This window comes from Coregonus clupeaformis, chromosome 24 (assembly GCF_020615455.1).
Source record: "Coregonus clupeaformis isolate EN_2021a chromosome 24, ASM2061545v1, whole genome shotgun sequence".
Lineage (NCBI taxonomy): Eukaryota > Metazoa > Chordata > Actinopteri > Salmoniformes > Salmonidae > Coregonus > Coregonus clupeaformis.
Window position 1 is genome coordinate 47,957,539 of NC_059215.1, and position 24,922 is coordinate 47,982,460.

Genomic DNA, 24,922 nt, shown 5'->3' on the forward strand with positions numbered 1-24,922 from the left:
AACATACAAGATGCTTCAAATAGAACTTTATTGAGGATACAAAGATATGAATGCGATAGATGGCTGATGCTCTGAGCCCACACGGACGTTCAGAGATCTTCCGTGATTCCCTTCCCTCATACAATAAACATTGTCATACTGAACCTGATACCCATGTCTCAAATAGATGAGTTATACTCAATAGTCATCAGCAGTAAAGGATAGATTTGATATATTGACGGGACATAATGTTAGACCGTACAGCACTACATTGTGTTGATAGTGGGAATCCTCTGCTCTGTGAGAACAGGGTCATGTTCAGTAGGGACAAAATGTTTTGAAACGGCATGAAACACAATGGTACTGCACTACCTGAACTTGTCCAATAAGAAGTCAGATTTATATTTTATTTCTGTTGCAAAACGTTTTGCTACGTTGTGCCCTACTGAACACCACCCAGGCTTCCCTGCGCTTCAGTTGTCTGCTCCCCTCAGGGACACTTGTAGTCTGTCTCCAGCTGCACCCCCCCCCCCACCCCTCCTCTCAGGGACACCTGTAGTCTGTCTCCAGCTGCAACCCCCCCCCCCCCTCCTCTCAGGGACACCTGTAGTCTGTCTCCAGCTGCACCCCCCACCCCCCCACCCCTCCTCTCAGGGACACCTGTAGTCTGTCTCCAGCTGCACCCCCCCATAAAGACTCAGAGGAGTGACCCCCCAGCTGAACACGTTCCCCCTGGGAGAGGTGGTGTTCTCACAGGACATCTGTTCCTGGATCTCAGCCGAGCTCAAAACATAGTCCCACACGTTGACATCCGTCATCTGACCCAAGAAGGCGTCCGTGTCAGAAATCCCCAGGAAGCCGTCCTGGTCCTTGCCCAGGATGAAGACCCCTGCTGGGCTGACTGTGTATCCCCTACGGAGGTACTGCTCCTCCCCCACCAGCCCGTTGATCCACAGCTCAGCCCCCCCGGAGTGGGACGACCAGGTGACACAGTAGTTGACCCAGTCACGGGAGTGGAAGTTGTGTGGCAGGTTGACAAACTCGTTGCCGATCCACAGACCCACCTGGATGGATCACATGAAAAATATAAATAAGACTGTTGATTACTTTTCCATCCCTCCCGCCCTCCCTTGCTCACTCCCCCCCCGACTCCCTCCCTCCCTGACTCCCTCCCTGACTCCCTCCACCCCCCCGAGTCCCTCCCTCCCTGACTCCCCTCCATCCCTCCCTCCCTGACTCCCTCCACCCCCCGAGTCCCTCCCTCCTGACTCCCCTCCCTGACTCCCTCCACCCCCCCAAGTCCCTCCCTCCCTGACTCCCTCCCTGACTCCCCACCCTCCCTGACTCCCTCCACCCCCCGAGTCCCTCCCTCCCAACTCCCTCCCTGACTCCCTCCCTCCCTGACTCCCAACTCCCTCCCTGACTCCCTCCCTCCCTGACTCTCTCCCTCCTGACTCCCCTCCCTCCCAACTCCATCCCTGACTCCCTCCCTCCTGACTCCCCTCCCTCCCTGACTCCCTCCCTGACTCCCTCCCTGACTCCCTCCCTGAATCCCTCCCTCCCTGACTCCCCTCCCTCCCTGACTCCCTCCACCCCCCGAGTCCCTCCCTGACTCTCTCCCTCCCTGACTCCCTCCCTGACTCCCTCCCTGACTCCCACCCACCTCATATCCCATGGTGATCATCAGTTCGTTGTCGTGGCCCTGGCTGGAGTATGACAGGACAGTGTGTACCCCTCCAGGGTGTGTCCTCAGGTGCATGCAGGCGGTGAAGGAGTGCAGGTCCATGGGGTGAGGTAGGTGGGCCAGGGCATAACTCTCTGAGTTCCTCTCTGGGAAGTGGAGCACCAGAGGAAACATCGCTCTGGGATCTATAGGGGGACAGGAGGGATAGGGTTAACATCTGACACAGAAGACAGAATGCTATACAACTACTGCATCACAGAACAATTCTCTAAATATAAGTACTCTAAATAGATCATAAAAAAGCAACTTCATGTAAAATGTTACCCTATACATTAAATATACCTGTAGTTATGTTCTGACTACTGGTGTAACTACTAGTCTGACTACTGGTGTAACTACTAGTCTGACTACTGGTGTAACTAATAGTGTGACTACTAGTGTAACTACTAGTGTAACTACTGGTGTAACTAATAGTGTGACTACTAGTGTAACTACTATTGTAACTACTAGTCTGACTACTGGTGTAACTACTAGTATGACTACTAGTGTAACTACTATTGTGACTACTAGTGTAACTACTAGTGTAACTACTAGTGTGACTACTAGTGTAACTACTATTGTAACTACTACTACTAGTATGACTACTAGTGTGACTACTAGTCTGACTACTAGTGTAACTACTAGTGTAACTACTATTGTGACTACTAGTGTAACTACTAGTGTGACTACTAGTGTGACTACTATTGTGACTACTAGTGTAACTACTAGTGTGACTACTATTGTAACTACTAGTGTAACTACTAGTCTGACTACTAGTGTGACTACTAGTGTAACTACTAGTGTGACTACTAGTGTAACTACTAGTGTGACTACTAGTGTAACTACTATTGTAACTACTAGTCTGACTAATAGTGTAACTACTAGTGTGACTACTGGTGTAACTACTAGTGTGACTACTAGTCTGACTACTAGTGTAACTACTAGTCTGACTACTAGTGTAACTACTAGTGTGACTACTAGTGTAACTACTAGTGTAACTACTAGTGTGACTACTAGTGTGACTACTAGTGTGACTACTAGTGTAACTACTATTGTAACTACTAGTCTGACTACTAGTGTAACTACTAGTGTGACTACTAGTGTAACTACTATTGTAACTACTAGTCTGACTACTAGTGTAACTACTAGTCTGACTACTAGTGTAACTACTAGTGTGACTACTAGTGTAACTACTATTGTAACTACTAGTCTGACTACTAGTGTAACTACTAGTGTAACTACTAGTGTGACTACTAGTGTGACTACTAGTGTAACTACTATTGTAACTACTAGTCTGACTACTAGTGTAACTACTAGTGTGACTACTAGTGTAACTACTAGTGTAACTACTAGTGTGACTACTAGTGTAACTACTAGTCTGATTACTAGTGTAACTACTAGTGTGACTACTAGTGTAACTACTATTGTAACTACAAGTCTGACTACTAGTGTAACTACTAGTGTGACTACTAGTGTAACTACTAGTGTGACTACTAGTGTAACTACTAGTGTGACTACTAGTGTGACTACTAGTGTAACTACTAGTGTGACTACTAGTGTAACTACTAGTGTGACTACTAGTGTGACTACTAGTGTGACTACTAATGTAACTACTAGTGTCACTACTAGTGTAACTACTAGTGTGACTACTAGTGTAACTACTAGTGTGACTACTGGTGTAACTACTATTGTAACTACTGGTGTAACTACTATTGTAACTACTAGTCTGACTACTAGTGTAACTACTAGTGTGACTACTAGTGTAACTACTAGTGTAACTACTATTGTAACTACTAGTCTGACTACTAGTGTAACTACTAGTGTAACTACTAGTGTGACTACTAGTGTAACTACTAGTCTGACTACTAGTGTAACTACTATTGTAACTACTAGTCTGACTACTAGTGTAACTACTAGTGTAACTACTAGTGTAACTACTAGTGTGACTACTAGTGTAACTACTAGTCTAACTACTAGTGTAACTACTAGTGTGACTACTAGTGTAACTACTAGTGTAACTACTAGTCTGACTACTAGTGTAACTACTAGTGTAACTACTAGTGTGACTACTAGTGTAACTAGTAGTGTGACTACAAGTGTGACTACTAGTGTGACTACTAGTGTGACTACTAGTGTAACTACTAGTGTGACTACTAGTGTAACTACTAGTGTGACTACTAGTGTAACTACTAGTGTGACTACTGGTGTAACTACTATTGTAACTACTAGTCTGACTATTAGTGTAACTACTAGTGTGACTACTAGTGTAACTACTAGTGTTACTACTAGTGTAACTACTATTGTAACTACTAGTCTGACTACTAGTGTAACTACTAGTGTAACTACTAGTGTAACTACTAGTGTGACTACTAGTGTAACTACTAGTCTGACTACTAGTGTAACTACTATTGTAACTAATAGTCTGACTACTAGTGTAACTACTAGTGTAACTACTAGTGTAACTACTAGTGTGACTACTAGTGTAACTACTAGTGTAACTACTAGTCTGACTACTAGTGTAACTACTAGTCTGACTACTAGTGTAACTACTAGTGTGACTACTAGTGTAACTACTATTGTAACTACTAGTCTGACTACTAGTGTAACTACTAGTGTGACTACTAGTGTAACTACTATTGTAACTACTAGTCTGACTACTAGTGTGACTACTAGTGTGACTACTAGTGTAACTACTAGTGTGACTACTAGTGTAACTACTAGTGTGACTACTAGTGTAACTACTAGTGTGACTACTGGTGTAACTACTAGTGTGACTACTAGTGTAACTACTAGTCTGACTACTAGTGTAACTACTAGTGTGACTACTAGTATAACTAATAGTGTGACTACTGGTGTAACTACTATTGTAACTACTAGTCTGACTACTAGTGTAACTACTAGTGTAACTACTAGTGTGACTACTAGTGTGACTACTAGTGTGACTACTAGTGTAACTACTAGTGTGACTACTGGTGTAACTACTATTGTAACTACTAGTCTGACTACTAGTGTAACTACTAGTGTGACTACTAGTGTAACTACTAGTGTGACTACTAGTGTGAATAGTAGTGTGACTACTAGTGTAACTACTAGTGTGACTACTAGTGTAACTACTATTGTAACTACTAGTCTGACTACTAGTGTAACTACTAGTGTGACTACTGGTGTGACTACTATTGTAACTACTAGTCTGACTACTAGTGTAACTACTAGTGTGACTACTAGTGTAACTACTAGTGTGACTACTAGTGTAACTACTAGTGTAAGTACTAGTGTGACTACTGGTGTAACTACTAGTGTAACTACTAGTGTTACTACTAGTGTAACTACTATTGTAACTACTAGTCTGACTACTAGTGTAACTACTAGTGTAACTACTAGTGTGACTACTAGTGTAACTACTAGGGTGACTACTAGTGTAACTACTAGTGTAACTACTAGTGTGACTACTAGTGTAACTACTAGTGTGACTACTAGTGTAACTACTAGTGCGACTACTAGTGTAACTACTATTGTAACTACTAGTCTGACTACTAGTGTAACTACTAGTGTAACTACTAGTGTAACTACTAGTGTGACTACTAGTGTAACTACTAGTCTGACTACTAGTGTAACTACTATTGTAACTACTAGTCTGACTACTAGTGTAACTACTAGTGTAACTACTAGTGTAACTACTAGTCTGACTACTAGTGTAACTACTAGTGTAACTACTTGTGTAACTACTAGTGTGACTACTAGTGTGACTACTAGTGTAACTACTAGTGTGACTACTAGTGTGACTACTGGTGTAACTACTAGTGTGACTACTAGTGTAACTACTAGTGTGACTACAAGTGTGACTACTAGTGTGACTACTAGTGTGACTACTAGTGTAACTACTAGTGTGACTACTAGTGTAACTACTAGTGTGACTACTAGTGTAACTACTAGTGTGACTACTGGTGTAACTACTATTGTAACTACTAGTCTGACTATTAGTGTAACTACTAGTGTGACTACTAGTGTAACTACTAGTGTTACTACTAGTGTAACTACTATTGTAACTACTAGTCTGACTACTAGTGTAACTACTAGTGTAACTACTAGTGTAACTACTAGTGTGACTACTAGTGTAACTACTAGTCTGACTACTAGTGTAACTACTATTGTAACTAATAGTCTGACTACTAGTGTAACTACTAGTGTAACTACTAGTGTAACTACTAGTGTGACTACTAGTGTAACTACTAGTGTAACTACTAGTGTAACTACTAGTCTGACTACTAGTGTAACTACTAGTGTGACTACTAGTGTAACTACTATTGTAACTACTAGTCTGACTACTAGTGTAACTACTAGTGTGACTACTAGTATAACTACTAGTGTGACTACTGGTGTAACTACTATTGTAACTACTAGTCTGACTACTAGTGTAACTACTAGTGTAACTACTAGTGTGACTACTAGTGTGACTACTAGTGTAACTACTAGTGTGACTACTGGTGTAACTACTATTGTAACTACTAGTCTGACTACTAGTGTAACTACTAGTGTGACTACTAGTGTAACTACTAGTGTGACTACTAGTGTGAATACTAGTGTGACTACTAGTGTAACTACTAGTGTGACTACTAGTGTAAATACTATTGTAACTACTAGTCTGACTACTAGTGTAACTACTAGTGTGACTACTGGTGTGACTACTGTTGTAACTACTAGTCTGACTACTAGTGTAACTACTAGTGTGACTACTAGTGTAACTACTAGTGTGACTACTAGTGTGACTACTAGTGTAACTACTAGTGTAAGTACTAGTGTGACTACTAGTGTGACTACTAGTGTGACTACTAGTATGACTACTAGTGTAACTACTAGTGTAACTACTAGTGTGACTACTAGTGTAACTACTAGTCTGACTACTAGTGTAACTACTATTGTAACTACTAGTCTGACTACTAGTGTAACTACTAGTGTAACTACTAGTGTGACTACTAGTGTAACTACTAGTGCAACTACTAGTCTGACTACTAGTGTAACTACTAGTGTGACTACTAGTGTAACTACTAGTGTGACTACTAGTGTGACTACTAGTGTGACTACTAGTGTGACTACTAGTGTGACTACTAGTGTAACTACTAGTGTGACTACTAGTCTAACTACTATTGTAACTACTAGTCTGACTACTAGTGTAACTACTAGTGTGACTACTGGTGTAAATACTATTGCAACTACTAGTCCGACTACTAGTGTAACTACTAGTGTGACTACTAGTGTAACTACTAGTGTGACTACTAGTGTGACTACTAGTGTAACTACTAGTGTAAGTACTAGTGTGACTACTAGTGTGACTACTAGTGTGACTACTAGTATGACTACTAGTGTAACTACTAGTGTAACTACTAGTGTGACTACTAGTGTAACTACTAGTCTGACTACTAGTGTAACTACTATTGTAACTACTAGTCTGACTACTAGTGTAACTACTAGTGTAACTACTAGTGTGACTACTAGTGTAACTACTAGTGTGACTACTAGTGTAACTACTAGTGTAACTACTAGTGTGACTACTAGTGTAACTACTAGTGTGACTACTAGTGTAACTACTAGTGCGACTACTGGTGTAACTACTATTGTAACTACTAGTCTGACTACTAGTGTAACTACTAGTGTGACTACTAGTGTAACTACTAGTGTGACTACTAGTGTAACTACTAGTGTGACTACTAGTGTAAATACTATTGTAACTACTAGTCTGACTACTAGTGTAACTACTAGTGTGACTACTGGTGTAACTACTATTGTAACTACTAGTCTGACTACTAGTGTAACTACTAGTGTGACTACTAGTGTAACTACTAGTGTGACTACTAGTGTAACTACTAGTGTAAGTACTAGTGTGACTACTAGTGTAACTACTAGTCTGACTACTAGTGTAACTACTAGTGTGACTACTAGTGTAACTACTAGTGTGACTACTAGTGTAACTACTAGTGTAAGTACTAGTGTGACTAATATTGTAACTACTAGTCTGACTACTAGTGTAACTACTAGTGTGACTACTAGTGTGACTACTAGTATGACTACTAGTGTAACTACTAGTGTAACTACTAGTCTGACTACTAGTGTAACTACTAGTATGACTACTAGTGTAACTACTAGTGTAACTACTAGTCTGACTACTAGTGTAACTACTAGTATAACTACTAGTCTGACTACTAGTGTAACTACTAGTGTAACTACTAGTCTGACTACTAGTGTAACTACTAGTGTAACTACTAGTCTGACTACTAGTGTAACTACTAGTGTAACTACTAGTCTGACTACTAGTGTAACTACTAGTGTAACTACTAGTGTAACTACTAGTCTGACTACTAGTGTAACTACTAGTGTAACTACTAGTGTAACTACTAGTATGACTACTAGTCTGACTACTAGTGTAACTACTAGTCTGACTACTAGTTTAACTACTAGCGTAACTACTAGTCTGACTACTAGTGTAACTACTAGTGTAACTACTAGTCTGACTACTAGTGTAACTACTAGTCTGACTACTAGTGTAACTACTAGTGTAACTACTAGTGTAACTACTAGTCTGACTACTAGTGTAACTACTATTGTAACTACTAGTCTGACTACTAGTGTAACTACTAGTCTGACTACTAGTGTAACTACTAGTGTGACTACTGGTGTAACTACTATTGTGACTACTGGTGTAACTACTATTGTGACTACTGGTGTAACTACTATTGTGACTAATAGTGTAACTACTAGTATGACTACTAGTGTGACTACTAGTATGACTACTAGTGTAACTAATATTGTAACTACTAGTGTGACTACTAGTGTGACTACTAGTGTAACTACTAATATGACTACTAGTGTAACTACTATTGTAACTACTATTGTAACTACTAGTGTAACTACTAGTGTGACTACTAGTGTGACTACTAATATGACTACTAGTGAGACTACTAGTGAGACTACTAGTGTGACTACTAGTGTAACTACTAGTGTGACTACTAGTGTAACTACTAGTGTAACTACTAGTGTAACTACTAGTGTGACTACTAGTGTAACTACTAGTGTAACTACTAGTGTAACTACTAGTGTAACTACTAGTGTAACCAGGGGTTGGAACCGGTTCAGGGAACAGAACAGAAAACCTGAACACCATTTTTGAAGGAACAGAAATGGAACCAGGAACGAAAGTGATCCATACTGTTCCGGAACAGAACCATTATTTTTTTAAAGCATGGGAACCGGTTAATAACATTATTTTACATTCCAGGCATTTTTTTTTTCTAGTCCCACAACAAAATGCAACAAAGCGCCTATGCAAAGCCCTCACTCTGTCACTCAGAAATGTATTCCAGTGTCTGCCTGCAAACTGGAAATCTTTGCCTGTGCATGTCTAGGCTGCCCGCCCCGCCCCTCCCCTCTCAGAAGCAGAGCTACTGTACAGACATTACAAGGTTGATTTAGAAGATAGGGAGAGAGCTTTTTAATTAAGGATGAATGGATTCACTTTTTCAATGCTAGTTAAGGATACCATAGGCCTAGTTATCACGTTTCCCATTGGATTTATTAGTTACAAAAAGGTTAGACATGTTTTAATTCTGGTGCCGCTCTGCAGACACAAGCTTGTTAGCTAGCTAGCTCAAAGACATTCAAAAGTTCATCCATAGAAGTCACTCCTCCTAGGTATAATTATGTGGACCTAATTCATACAGTATAATTACTGCATGTCATAACAAGATGCCCAGCGCTTCAAGCCTCATCCTCAACCCTCTCTCTCGCTCTCTCCCCACACGCAAAATGTAATTTGCGTCTTGCACCATAGGCTACACTCGTCTGTCCATCACGCTTGTAAACGACTAGCTCGCCTGCTCTATCCTCACTGATTGGTGAAGTAGTTTAATAAGCTAAATGTAAAATACTGTTGATTTCACAGGTTAAAAAAGGAACAGAAAGGAAGGAGGTAAACTGGTACTTTCGTTTTGGGTTCGAACCGGTTCAGAACTTTATTTTGCTGGTCGGGAACAGTGGAATGAAACTATAAAAATAGTGTTTCTGTTCAGAACGAAATGATTGGAAAAAACATTTTGGTTCCAACCCCCTGATTGTAACTACATTGTAATAACACGTTGGTGTTATTACACGTAGTATATAACTCGTAGAGTACGATGTACTCCATACCTAACTACTCACCTTGTTTGGAAGGCCTTGCATTCCCAATTGCACCTACATTAACACAAACACAGTTCCAAGAGTCAGTTCAGATAAAACCTTCACTCATTGTTAACTTTTAAATGTCAATACAGATATATCTCACTTGAATGTATGTGTTTTCCAAGAGAAGTAATCAGACCCTCGATCTTCAGAAGCCTTGATTCGATTTCATCTTGGCGACAGAACGCTGAGTGGAGGGAGAGAGAGAGAAAGAGAGGAAGAGAGAGAGTGAGAGAGCGAGAAAGAGAGGGAGAGAGAGGGAGAGAGGGAAAGAAAGAGAGGAAGAGAGAGAGAGAGAGAGAGAGAGAGAGAGAGAGAGAGAGAGAGAGAGAGAGAGAGAGAGAGGGAGAGGGAGAGAGGGAAAGAAAGAGGAAGAGAGAGAGAGAGAGAGAGAGAGGAAGCGAGAGGGAGAGAGGGAAAAAGAGAGGGAGAGAGAGAGAGAGAGAGAGAGAGAGGGGAAGCGAGAGGGAGAGAGGGAGAGAAAGAGGAAGAGAGAGAGAGAGAGAGAGAGAGAGAGAGAGGAAGCGAGAGGGAGAGAGGGAAAAAAGAGAGGAAGAGAGAGAGAGAGAGAGAGAGAGAGGAAGCGAGAGGGAGAGAGGAAGAGAGAGGGAGAGAGGGAAAGAAAGAGAGGAGAGAGAGAGAGAGAGAGAGAGAGAGAGAGAGAGAGAGAGAGAGAGAGAGAGAGAGAGAGAGAGAGAGAGAGAGAGAGAGAGAGGGAAAGAAAGAGGAAGAGAGAGAGAGAGAGAGAGAGAGAGAGAGAGAGAGAGAGAGAGAGAGAGAGAGAGAGAGAGAGAGAGAGAGAGAGAGAGAGAGAGAGAGAGAGAGAGAGAGAGAGAGAGAGAGAGAGAGGAAACGAGAGGGAGAGAGAGGAAGAGAGAGGGAGAGAGGGAAAGAGAGAGAGAGAGAGAGAGAGAGAGAGAGAGAGAGAGAGAGAGAGAGAGAGAGGAAGGAGAGGGAGAGAGGGAAAGAAAGAGGAAGAGAGAGAGAGAGAGAGAGAGAGAGAGAGAGAGAGAGAGAGAGAGAGAGAGAGAGAGAGAGAGAGAGAGAGAGAGAGGGAGAGAGAGAGAGGAAACGAGAGGGAGAGAGGGAAAGAAAGAGAGGGAGAGAGGAAGAGAGAGGGAGAGAGGGAGAGAGGGAAAGAGAGAGAGAGAGAGAGAGAGAGAGAGAGAGAGAGAGCGAGAGAGAGAGAGAGAGAGAGAGAGGAAGCGAGAGATAGAGAGAGAGAGGGAGGAAGTGAACATGGTCAGGGAAAGACCTTGAGGCTAATTCCTCTCAGATGGGATCCATATGATGAGCATCATCTAAATCAGGGCTTAGAAATCCACTATATTAAATACATATGTTGAGCATCAATACGAGATATATAAATCTATATCTATTTGTCTGTTTAGTTGATCCATTCCTTAACATTGATCTCAGCCTTTTCCTGTCCCAAGGGTTGCTGGGAAAATGTAATGATAGTAAGAAAAGCGAAGGCACAATTACAGTCTGGCAACACAAGACTATCCATTCCCTAACACACACACCAGGGGCCCGTATACAGATGTAGGATCTTCATTTATCATTCTTTTGTTGCTGAGAATTTTCCTGCTAAGCAGGAAATGAAAACTTGTAGTGTATTTGAGTTTTTAAAAGACTTCTAAAGTTTGTAATTTCCTATTTGAAATTTCAGACTAGGTTTACCCTAACAAAAAATGTATCAACCCCTAAAAAAATATTCATTCATTATAATCCACATAATAATTAACGTATCCTGTTGCTGCAGGATAATTTTCCTGCTGTAGCAAACTGGCTCAAATTAAGATCCTACATCTGTAGATACAGTGCTGCCTGTTCAAATGGAGGCTACATCCATAGTAGGACAACCAGTTAATCCATTCCCTATCATATACAGCAGGCCCTGTATAGACATATAATAATATTTTCCAGTTTAGTTGATCTTTTTAAATTCCCTGAGAGTAGGTTCTGTATACATACTGCCTTTCCCCAGGCGAGGCAGGAAGGAGGACTCGACCACGCGGTCGTTGAGAGGTTGGGCCATGCGGTAATCATTCCACAAAGTCTTATTGTCCATGTCCATCAGAGTACTTTCCAACTTCCTGATCTGGATGAGAGGAGAGGAAGGAGAGTGAATGAATGAATGAATTCAATAATTGTCACGTCTTCCTCCGAAGCTGCCTCCTCTCCTTGTTCGGGCAGGCTTCGTCGTCGCCGGCCTTCTAGCCACTGCCGCTCCTCATCTCATCATTCCATTTGTTTTGTCTTGTTCATGACACACACCTGGTTCACATCCCCTCATCAGTACCTGTATAAGTGTTCCCTCTGCCCCCTTGTCTTTGTGTGTGATTGTTTATTGTGGAGGTTAGATTAGCCTGTGGAGCTCTTTGTATTTTGTATCTCCAGGATATTCACCCATGTGCCTTGTTGTTTCCCAGTGCGCCGTATTTCTGCACTGGAGTGTTTTACGCATTGCTGCTTACTGCTGTGTTTTCGGAATAAACCATTTATTCTGTGATTTACCCTCCAAACCTGATCAGAAGGTTTGTGAGAGAGCGCAGGGTTACCTGGTTGTGAGAGAGGGTGATGGGTATAGTACATGGTTGTGAGAGATTGTGATGGGTATAGTACCTGGTTGTGAGAGATGGTGATGGGTATAGTACCTGGTTGTGAGAGATGGTGATGGGTATAGTACCTGCTTGTGAGAGATGGTGATGGGTATAGTACCTGGTTGTGAGAGAGGGTGATGGGTATAGTACCTGGTTGTGAGAGATGGTGATGGGTATAGTACCTGGTTGTGAGAGAGGGTGATGGGTATAGTACCTGGTTGTGAGAGAGGGTGATGGGTATAGTACCTGGTTGTGAGAGAGAGTGATGGGCGTGTCGAACACGGTCCACAGGATGCTCTCGTAACAGGGAGGGGTGGTGAGAGAGCCCTGGTACCTGAAGAAATGGTTCAGGTTCTCAGGCAGCATGGAACGCACGTTGAGGGTGGATATGTTCATGGACTGGCCTGTACAACATCCCAACAGGTGAAAACAGAAACTGAGCATCAGTAATACTGTTATTAATGTAGATAGATTCAGTAATACTGTTATTAATGTAGATAGATTCAGTAATACTGTTATTAATGTAGATAGATTCAGTAATACTGTTATTAAGATTCAGTAATGCTGTTATTAATGTAGATAGATTCAGTAATACAGTTATTCATGTAGATAGATTCAGTAATACTGTTATTAATGTAGATAGATTCAGTAATACTGATATTCATGTAGATAGATTCAGTAATACTGTTATTTAGATTCAGTAATGCTGTTATTAATGTAGATAGATTCAGTAATACTGTTATTAATGTAGATAGATTCAATAATATTCCAAAGAAAACCAAATCACCTGCGTACTTGACTTTTCCCAGGTTGTTGATGAAATCGCTGTAGTAGGTGTTCTCAAAATGTCCGTCCTATACCAGAAAAAAACACGATCAAACCTGCGAACAGGTAAGTGATGGAATCTCCATTCCTAGGCTACATGAACTCCTTGCCAAAATGAGGCAAACAACCAAACTGGCAAAAAAAGAAACCGTCCTGAATGGCAACTAGGCAACAGGAGAGAATGAGTTAGGTTGTTGATTAAATCGCTGTTGTAGGTGTTTTCAAAATGGCCATCACACTAACTGGCTAAAGGTTTCAAATAAAATAAAATGTCAAATAAAATTTGATTTGTCACATGCTTCGTAAACAACAGGTGTAGACTACCAGTAAAACGCTTACAGGCCCTTCCCAACAACAAGGAGCGAATTAAATAGAAATAATATAACATTTTAAAAATAATAACACAAGGAATAAATACACAACGAGTAACGATAACTTGGCTACATACACGGGGTACCAGTACCGAGTCGATGTGCAGGGGTACGAGGTAATTGAGGTAGATATGTACATATAGGTAGGGGTAAAGTGACTAGGCAACAGGATAGATAATAAACAGTAACAGCAGCATATGTGATGAGACAACTATTTAGCAATCTTATAGATTTGGGGTAGAAGCTGTTTACGGTCCTGTTGGTTCCAGACATGGTGCATCAGTACCGCTTGCCGTGTGGTAGCAGACAGAACAGCCTATGACTTGGGTCGCTGGAGTCTTTGACAATTGTTAGGGCTTTCCTCTGACACCGCCTGGTATAGACGTCCTGGATGGCAGGAAGCTTGGCCCCAGTGATGTACTGGGCCGTACGCATTACCCTCTGTAGCACCTTGCGGTCAGATGCCATGCAGTTGCCATACCAAGCGGTGATGCAGCCAGTCAAAATGCTCTCATTGGTGCAGCTGAATAACTTTTTGAGGATCTGAGGGCCCATGCAAAATCTTTTCAGCCTACTGAGGGGGAAGAGGCATTGTCGTACCCTCTTCACGACTGTGTTGATGTCTGTGGACCATGATAGTTTCTCAGTAATGTGGACACCGAAGAACTTGAAGCTCTCGACCTGCTCCACAACAGCCCTGTCGATGTGGATGGGGCGTGCTCGGCCCTCCGTTTCCTGTAGTCCACGATCAGCTCTTTTGTCTTGCTGACGTTGAGGGAGAGGTTGTTGTCCTGGCAGCACACTGCCAGGTCTCTGACTTCTTCTGTGTAGGCTGCCTCATCGGCGTCGGTGATCAGTCCTACCACCGTCGTGCACGGCCACACATTAATTTTGTCCGAACAGAACTGGCAAAACAACCACACGTTGGCTGAAACAGAAACAGGCTGGCTACATGGCTACAGGAGAGATACACAGACTGTCAACATGGCTACAGGAGAGATAAACAGACTGCCAACATGACTACAGGAGAGATAAACAGACTGTCAACATGACTACAGGAGAGATAAACATACTGGCAACATGACTACAGGAGAGATAAACAGACTGGCAACATGACTACAGGAGAGATAAACATACTGGCAACATGACTACAGGAGAGATAAACAGACTGTCAACATGACTACAGGAGAGATAAACATACTGGCAACATGACTACAGGAGAGATAAACAGACTGTCAACATGGCTACAGGAGAGATAACCAGGCTGGCTACATGACTACAGGAGAGATAAACAGACTGGCAACATGGCTACAGGAGAGATAAACAGACTGTCAACATGGCTACAGGAGAGATAACCAGACTGTCAACATGACTACAGGAGAGATAAACAGACTGTCAACATGGCTACAGGAGAGATAAACATACTGGCAACATGACTACAGGAGAGATAAACAGACTGTCAACATGACTACATGAGAGATAAACAGACTGGCAACATGGCTACAGGAGAGATAAACAGACTGTCAACATGGCTACAGGAGAGATAAACAGACTGTCAACATGACTACAGGAGAGATAAACAGACTGTCAACATGACTACAGGAGAGATAAACAGACTGGCAACATGGCTACAGGAGAGATAAACAGACTGTCAACATGGCTACAGGAGAGATAAACAGACTGTCAACATGACTACAGGAGAGATAAACAGACTGGCAACATGACTACAGGAGAGATAAACAGACTGTCAACATGGCTACAGGAGAGATAAACAGACTGTCAACATGGCTACAGGAGAGATAAACTATGTATCAGTATGTTTCCATGTGTGTCTCTTCACATTCCATGTATCTCTCATCCCCTCTCTTTTATGTCTGAATGAAAACAAAAATACTCTCCTTTAAAAAAAGGCAAACAGGAGAGCTACAGTGAGGGAAAAAAGTATTTGATCCCCTGCTGATTTTGTACGTTTGCCCACTGACAAAGACATGATCAGTGTATAATTTTAATGGTAGGTTTATTTGAACAGTGAGAGACAGAATAACAACAAAAAAATACAGAAAAACGCATGTCAAAAATGTTATAAATTGATTTGCATTTTAATGAGGGAAATAAGTATTTGACCCCTCTGCAAAACATTACTTAGTACTTGGTGGCAAAACCCTTGTTGGCAATCACAGAGGTCAGACGTTTCTTGTAGTTGGCCACCAGGTTTGCACACATCTCAGTGTCACACCCTGGTTCTGGGACTCATTATGTTGAGCCAGGGTGTGTTTATTCATTGGGTGTATTTCTATGTTGGTATTTCTGTTGGGTTCATTTCTATGTTTGAATGAATGACTCCCAATCAGAGGCAACGAGTGTCAGCTGTGTGCTGGTTGTCTCTGATTGGGAGCCATATTTAACTGTCTGTGTTTCACTTTGTGTTTGTGGGTTTTTGTTCCTTGTCGGTATGTTTAACCGTGGACTTCACGAATCGTGTTTTGTTTTGGTTTAGTACTTTAATTTAATAAAGTCATGTTTGGTTCACACGCTGCGCCTTGGTCTACTTCGCCTTCCCACGATCGTGACAGAAAAACCCACCATACAACGACCAAGCAGCGTGTCCAGGAACACACGCAGGAGGTGACTCTGGTGGATGTCCTCCTCGGTTGGGGGCAGATTACCGAGGAGGAGGCCGTCCGGTACCGGAGGGCAATGAAGGGGGAGACCCAGGCAGGAGAGGAGCAGCGGCGTCAGCAGTGCCATCGTCGGACGGACGAGGGGCACCCCCAAGAATTTTTTAGGGGGGGGCACACGGCATGGGCGACTGGGCAGCAGGAGGCTGCCACAGGGCGAAATAGGAGAAGAGGAGAGAAGGCCACCGGGTTTTGGGGGCCAGAAGGCAGGTTGGCGGAGCCTGGATGGAGAGCAGAGCCAACTCCCCGTACTCAGGCATGGCAGCATGAGACTGGGCAGGTTCCGCGGTATGCGGAGCTGCGCACTGTGCCACGAGTGGTCCGGCATAGTCCGGTACGTCCTGTGCGAGCACCCCGCACGTGTTGTGCGAAGGTGGGCATGCAGCCAGGACGGAGTGTGCCGGCTCAGCGCTCGGGGCCTCCAGTGCCTCTCCTCGGTCCCGGATATCCTGCGCCAGTATCACGTGCTGTTATGCCAGTACGGGTACACAGCCCTGTACATCCTGTGCGGATGCCTCACACAGAGTGTGTGAAGGTAGGCATTCAGCCAGGACGGGTTGTGGCAGCTCTTCACTCCAGGTCTCCTATCCGTCTCCATAGCTCAGTCCGGCCTGTCCCTGCTCCACGCACCAAGCCTACGGTGTGCGTCGCCAGCCCTGCCCGGCCTGTCCCTGCTCCACGCACCAAGCCTACGGTGTGCGTCGACAGCCCTGCCCGGCCTGTTCCTGCTCCACGCACCAAGCCTACGGGGTGCGTCGCCAGCCCTGCCCGGCCTGTCCCTGCTCCACGCACCAAGCCTACGGTGTGCGTCGCCAGCCCTGTCCGGCCTGTCCCTGCTCCACGCACTAAGTCTACGGGGTGCGTCGTCAGCCCAGCCCGGCCTGTCCCTGCTCCACGCACTAAGCCTACGGTGTGCGTCGTCAGCCCAGCCCGGCCTGTCCCTGCTCCACGCACCAAGCCTACGGGGTGCGTCGCCAGCCCTGTCCGGCCTGTCCCTGCTCCACGCACCTAAGCCTACGGTGTGCGTCGTCAGCCTGGTCCAGCCCGTTCCTGCCACTCGCACTCAAGCCAGGGGTGCGAGTCGTCAGCCTGGTCCAGCCCGTTCCTGCCACTCGCACCAAGCCAGGGGTGCGAGTCGTCAGCCTGGTTCAGCCCGTTCCTGCTACTCGCACCAAGCCCGGGGTGCGAGTCGTCAGCCTGGTAAGACCGGTCAGCTGCTCCACAACAGAGCGTAAGCAATCCGCTCCGTCAATGTCCAGTCCAGATCCAGCCAGCGGGGTCAGACCGGACCAGGGGCGCTACGGGGGGTTGATTGGAGGGTGGTGGGCAAGGCCGGAGCCAGAACCGCCGCCGAGGAGGTATGCCCACCCAGCCCTCCCTTGTTTAGCCCTTATGGAGGCGCGGTCGCAGTCCGGGCCTTTAGGGGGGGGTACTGTCACACCCTGGTTCTGGGACTCATTATGTTGAGCCAGGGTGTGTTTATTCATTGGGTGTATTTCTATGTTGGTATTTCTGTTGGGTTCATTTCTATGTTTGAATGAATGACTCCCAATCAGAGGCAACGAGTGTCAGCTGTGTGCTGGTTGTCTCTGATTGGGAGCCATATTTAACTGTCTGTGTTTCACTTTGTGTTTGTGGGTTTTTGTTCCGTGTCGGTATGTTTAACCGTGGACTTCACGAATCGTGTTTTGTTTTGGTTTAGTACTTTAATTTAATAAAGTCATGTTTGGTTCACACGCTGCGCCTTGGTCTACTTCGCCTTCCCACGATCGTGACACTCAGGAGGGATTTTGTCCCACTCCTCTTCGCAGATCTTCTCCAAGTCATTAAGGTTTCGAGCCTGACGTTTGGCAACTCGAACCTTCAGCTCCCTCCACAGATTTTCTATGGGATTAAGGTCTGGAGACTGGCTAGGCCACTCCAGGACCTTAATGTGCTTCTTCTTGAGCCACTCCTTTGTTGCCTTGGCCGTGTGTTTTGGGTCATTGTCATGCTGGAATACCCATCCACGACCCATTTTCAATGCCCTGACTGAGGGAAGGAGGTTCTCACCCAAGATTTGACGGTACATGGCGCCGTCCATCATCCCTTTGATGTGGTGAAGTTGTCCTGTCCCCTTAGCAGAAACCCCCCCCCAAAGCATAATGTTTCATTTTACATTTACATTTTAGTCATTTAGCAGACGCTCTTATCCAGAGCGACTTACAGTTAGTGAATGCATAAATGTTTTTTTTTTTTTTTTTTCATACTGGCCCCCCGTAGGAAACGAACCCACATCCCTGCCGGCCAAACCCTCCCCTACCTTGGACGACGCTGGACCAATTGTGTGCCGCCCATGGGTCTCCCGGTCGTTTCCACCTCCATGTTTGACGGTGGGGATGGTGTTCTTGGGGTCATAGGCAGCATTCCTCCTCCTCCAAACATGGTGAGTTGAGTTGATGCCAAAGAGCTCGATTTTGGTCTCATCTGACCACAACACTTTCACCCAGTTCTCCTCTGAATCATTCAGATGTTCATTGGCAAACTTCAGACGGGCCTGTATATGTGCTTTCTTGAGCAGGGGGACCTTGCGGGCGCTGCAGGGATTTCAGTCCTTCACGGCGTAGTGTGTTACCAATTGTTTTCTTGGTGACTATGGTCCCAGCTGCCTTGAGATCATTGACAAGATCCTCCCGTGTAGTTCTGGGCTGATTCCTCACCGTTCTCATGATCATTGCAACTCCACGAGGTGAGATCTTGCATGGAGCCCCAGGCCGAGGGAGATTGACAGTTATTTTGTGTTTCTTCCATTTGCGAATAATCACATCAACTGTTGTCACCTTCTCACCAAGCTGCTTGGCGATGGTCTTGTAGCCCATTCCAGCCTTGCGTAGGTCTACAATCTTGTCCCTGACATCCTTGGAGAGCTCTTTGGTCTTGGCCATGGTGGAGAGTTTGGAATCTGATTGATTGATTGCTTCTGTGGACAGGTGTCTTTTATACAGGTAACAAACTGAGATTAGGAGCACTAAGAGTGTGCTCCTAATCTCAGCTCGTTACCTGTATAAAAGACACCTGGGAGCCAGAAATCTTTCTGATTGAGAGGGGGTCAAATACTTGCAAATCAATTTATAACATTTTTGACATGCGTTTTTCTGGATTTGTTTGTTGTTATTCTGTCTCTCACTGTTCAAATAAACCTACCATTAAAATTATAGACTGATCATTTCTTTGTCAGTGGGCAAACGTACAAAATCAGCAGTGGATCAAATACTATTTTTTCCCTCATTGTAGGGGTGGGAGAGAAAACTCCAAACTCCAGCTGTGTGTGTGACTAGAACATTGTCTCAGTAAGCAGGACTACCAGTAATAGGGCAATAGAACACCGGCACACACACACCAGCTCCACAGCTGCGGTCCATTAGGTAGCTGGGAAGGATGCCTGTGCCCTGTGGCAGCGTTGCCTTAGCGATGACCTCTAACCCACAGCAAAGTGTTGGAACTGACTGGCTGGCTGGCTGGCTGGCTGGCTGGCTGGCTGGCTGGCTTCTTCTTCTTCTTCTTCTTCTTCTTCTTCTTCTTCTTGTATATTCCAGTATATGAACTCAGAACAGATGACACACAGAACAGCCTTGTGGGTAACTGGCTGACTGGCTGACTGGCTGGCTGGCTGGCTGCCTGACTGACTGGCTGCCTGGCTGACTGGCTGCCTGGCTGCCTGCCCATGACCTGAAGCCAGCCATTTGTTCCTATCTCTAGAAGCCAACTTTCACTCAGCGGGCCAAACAGCACGCAATCGGCCAATCAATGGGCCCATTAACCGCGCAGGCAGGATGTCCGATACTTTTATACTATCAAATGTTATTACAGAGGGCACCGGGCCAGTTGCCCACAAGTCTGTTCTGTTCATATACTGGAATACAGAAGAAGAAGAAGAAGAAGAAGAAGAAGAAGAAGAAGAAGAAGAAGAAGAAGAAGAAGAAGATGGAGAAGAAGAAGAAGAAAGATAGAGAACCTGTCTTCAGATCTCACCTCATAGAAAAAGGCTAGAACTGCCAGTCCATCAGGCTTGTCGCTGGCCTCTTTAAAGCTCTTGTACTTATCAGAGTTATAATGAACAACGTGGAGCTGAAACACAGAGGACAAATTGTAAGTTGCAAGTTGCACCAGTTGTCAAACCAGTTGGAAGGGACACAATCATTTAGCATGCGAACATCCAAATGTACAGCCGACTCAAACTAATCTGTACTTTATCCATACAACAACTCAAGAAGATCCGCTTGTCATGGCTAGAGGGTGATAAAGCAGCCCAAGACCGGCTACTTTGGATAACTTTAGTACAGGCCCTATGTTCCTCCAGGAACCAAGAGGATAACTTTAGTACAGGCCCTATGTTCCTCCAGGAACCAAGAGGATAACTTTAGTACTGGCCCTATGTTCCTCCAGGAACCAAGAGGATAACTTTAGTACAGGCCCTATGATCCTCCAGGAACCAAGAGGATAACTTTAGTACAGGCCCTATGTTCCTCCAGGAACCAAGATGATAACTTTAGTACAGGCCCTATGTTCCTCCAGGAACCAAGATGATAACTTTAGTACAGGCCCTATGTTCTTCCAGGAACCAAGAGGATAACTTTAGTACAGGCCCTATGTTCCTCCAGGAACCAAGATGATAACTTTAGTACAGGCCCTATGTTCCTCCAGGAACCAAGATGATAACTTTAGTACAGGCCCTATGTTCTTCCAGGAACCAAGAGGATAACTTTAGTACAGGCCCTATGTTCCTCCAGGAACCAAGAGGATAACTTTAGTACAGGCCCTATGTTCCTCCAGGAACCAAGAGGATAACTTTAGTACTGGCCCTATGTTCCTCCAGGAACCAAGAGGATAACTTTAGTACAGGCCCTATGTTCCTCCAGGAACCAAGAGGATAACTTTAGTACAGGCCCTATGTTCCTCCAGGAACCAAGATGATAACTTTAGTACAGGCCCTATGTTCCTCCAGGAACCAAGATGATAACTTTAGTACAGGCCCTATGTTCTTCCAGGAACCAAGAGGATAACTTTAGTACAGGCCCTATGTTCCTCCAGGAACCAAGATGATAACTTTAGTACAGGCCCTATGTTCTTCCAGGAACCAAGAGGATAACTTTAGTACAGGCCCTATGTTCCTCCAGGAACCAAGAGGATAACTTTAGTACAGGCCGTATGTTCCTCCAGGAACCAAGAGGATTAAGTAAATAATCCATACAAAAAGTCCAGCAGAGTATATATTGTAGTATATATTATTAGCATATATACAGTGGGGGAAAAAAGTATTTAGTCAGCCACCAATTGTGCAAGTTCTCCCACTTAAAAAGATGAGAGAGGTCTGTAATTTTCATCATAGGTACACGTCAACTATGACAGACAAAATTAGATTTTTTTTCCAGAAAATCACATTGTAGGATTTTTTATGAATTTATTTGCATATTATGGTGGAAAATTAGTATTTGGTCAATAACAAAAGTTTCTCAATACTTTGTTATATACCCTTTGTTGGCAATGACACAGGTCAAACGTTTTCTGTAAGTCTTCAAAAGGTTTTCACACACTGTTGCTGGTATTTTGGCCCATTCCTCCATGCAGATCTCCTCTAGAGCAGTGATGTTTTGGGGCTGTCGCTGGGCAACACAGACTTTCAACTCCCTCCAAAGATTTTCTATGGGGTTGAGATCTGGAGACTGGCTAGGCCACTCCAGGACCTTGAAATGCTTCTTACGAAGCCACTCCTTCGTTGCCCGGGCGGTGTGTTTGGGTTCATTGTCATGCTGAAAGACCCAGCCACGTTTCATCTTCAATGCCCTTGCTGATGGAAGGAGGTTTTCACTCAAAATCTCACGATACATGGCCCCATTCATTCTTTCCTTTACACGGATCAGTCATCCTGGTCCCTTTGCAGAAAAACAGCCCCAAAGCATGATGTTTACACCCCCATGCTTCACAGTAGGTATGGTGTTCTTTGGATGCAACTCAGCATTCTTTGTCCTCCAAACACGACGAGTTGTCCAAGTTATATTTTGGTTTCATCTGACCATATGACATTCTCCCAATCCTCTTCTGGATCATCCAAATGCACTCTAGCAAACTTCAGACGGGCCTGGACATGTACTGGCTTAAGCAGGGGGACACGTCTGGCACTGCAGGATTTGAGTCCCTGGCGGCATAGTGTGTTACTGATGGTAGGCTTTGTTACTTTGGTCCCAGCTCTCTGCAGGTCATTCACTAGGTCCCCCAGTGTGGTTCTGGGATTTTTTCTCACCGTTCTTGTGATCATTTTGACCCCACGGGGTGAGATCTTGCGTGGAGCCCCAGATCGAGGGAGATTATCAGTGGTCTTGTATGTCTTCCATTTCCTAATAATTGCTCCCACAGTTGATTTCTTCAAACCAAGCTGCTTACCTATTGCAGATTCAGTCTTCCCAGCCTGGTGCAGGTCTACAATTTTGTTTCTGGTGTCCTTTGACAGCTCTTTGGTCTTGGCCATAGTGGAGTTTGGAGTGTGACTGTTTGAGGTTGTGGACAGGTGTCTTTTATACTGATAACAAGTTCAAACAGGTGCCATTAATACAGGTAACGAGTGGAGGACAGAGGAGCCTCTTAAAGAAGAAGTTACAGGTCTGTGAGAGCCAGAAATCTTGCTTGTTTGTAGGTGACCAAATACTTATTTTCCACCATAATTTGCAAATAAATTCATAAAAAATCCTACAATGTGATTTTCTGGAAAAAAAAATCTCAATTTGTCTGTCATAGTTGACGTGTACCTATGATGAAAATTACAGGCCTCTCTCATCTTTTTAAGTGGGAGAACTTGCACAATTGGTGGCTGACTAAATACTTTTTTCCCCCACTGTATATATATACAGTCCCAGTCAAAAGTTTGGACACACCTACTCATTCAAGGGTTTTTCTTTATTTTTACTATTTTCTACATTGTAGAATAATAGTGAAGACATCAAAACTATGAAATAACACATATGGAATCATGTAGTAACCAAAAAAGTGTTAAACAAATCCAAATATATTTTATATTTGAGATTCTTCAAAGTAGCCACCCTTTGCCTTGATGACAGCTTTAAACACTATTGGCATTCTCTCAACCAGCTTCATGAGGTAGTCACCTGGAATGCATTTCAATTAACAGGTGTGCCTTGTTAAAAGTACATTTGTGGAATTTCTTTCCTTCTTAATGCGTTTGAGCCAATCAGTTGTGTTGTAAGGTAGGGGTGATATACAGAAGATAGCCCTATTTGGTAAAAGTCCAAGTCCATATTATGGCAAGAACAGCTAAAATAAGCAAAGAGAAACGACAGTCCATCATTACTTTAAGACATGAAGGTCAGTCAATCCGGAAAATTTCAAGAACTTTGAAAGTTTCTTCAAGTGCAGTCGCAAAAACCATCAAGCACTATGAGGAAACTGGCTCTCATGAGGACCGCACAGGAAAGGAAGACCCAGAGTTACCTCTGCTGCAGAGGATAAGTTCATTAGAGTTACCAGCCTCAGAAATTGCAGCCCAAATAAATTCAAGTAACAGACACATCTCATCATCAACAGTTCAGAGGAGACTGTGTGAATCAGGCCTTCATGGACGAATTGCTGCAAAGAAACCACTACTAAAGGACACCAATAAGAAGAAGAAACTTGCTTGGGCCAAGAAACATGAGCAATGGACATCAGACCGGTGGAAATCTGTCCTTTGGTCTGATGAGTCCAATTTTGAGATTTTTGGTTCCAACTGCCGTGTCTTTGTGAGACGCAGAGTAGGTGAATGGATGATCTCTGCATGTGTGGTTCCCACCGTGAAGCATGGAGGTGTGATGGTGTGGGGGTGCTTTGCTGGTGACACTGTCAGTGATTTATTTAGAATACAAAGGCACACTTAACCAGCATGGCTACCACAGCATTCTGCAGCAATACGCCATCCCATCTGATTTACGCTTAGTGGGACTGTAATTTGTTTTTCAACAGGACAATGACCCAAAACACACCTCCAGGCTGTGTAAGGGCTATTTGACCAAGAAGGAGAGTGATGGCGTGCTGCATCAGATGACCTGGCCTCCACAATCACCCAACCTCAACCCATTTGAGATCGTTAGGGATGAGTTGGACCGCAGAGTGAAGGAAAAGCAGCCAACAAGTGCTCAGCATATGTGGAAACTCCTTCAAGACTGTTGGAAAAGCATTCCAGGTGACTACCTCATGAAACTGGTTGAGAGAATGCCAAGAGTGTGCAAAGCTGTCATCAAGGCAAAGGGTGGCTACTTTAAAGAATCTAAAATCTAAAATATATTTTGATTTGTTTAACACTTCTTTGGTTACCACATAATTCCATATGTGTTATTTCATAGTTTTGATGTCTTCACTATTATTCTACAATGTAGAAAATAGTCCAAATAAAGAAAAACCCTTGAATGTGTAGGTGTATCCAAACTTTTGACTGGTACTGTAAAAATAAATATATATTGAATATTTGCTCTGCTGGACTGTTTTATGGATAATAAAGCATAG

At 43.9% G+C, this 24,922-nt stretch overlaps 1 protein-coding gene across 2 annotated transcripts in view; it reads right to left on the reverse strand.

The window, feature by feature from the left end:
- Positions 1-627: 627 nt before the first annotated feature.
- Positions 628-24,922, reverse strand: part of ca6 (carbonic anhydrase VI) — a 42,657-nt gene continuing 18,362 nt past the window's right edge. For both annotated transcript variants that reach the window (XM_041845342.2, XM_041845343.2), the window contains 8 exons: positions 20,405-20,500; positions 13,307-13,373; positions 12,766-12,923; positions 11,891-12,017; positions 10,017-10,100; positions 9,893-9,925; positions 1,643-1,848; positions 628-1,043 (listed from right to left, as the gene is read on the reverse strand). In XM_041845342.2, coding sequence (XP_041701276.1) covers positions 630-1,043; positions 1,643-1,848; positions 9,893-9,925; positions 10,017-10,100; positions 11,891-12,017; positions 12,766-12,923; positions 13,307-13,373; positions 20,405-20,500 — 1,185 coding nt within the window. In that variant the 3' untranslated portion in view covers positions 628-629. The remainder of the gene's footprint in view (positions 1,044-1,642; positions 1,849-9,892; positions 9,926-10,016; positions 10,101-11,890; positions 12,018-12,765; positions 12,924-13,306; positions 13,374-20,404; positions 20,501-24,922) is intronic.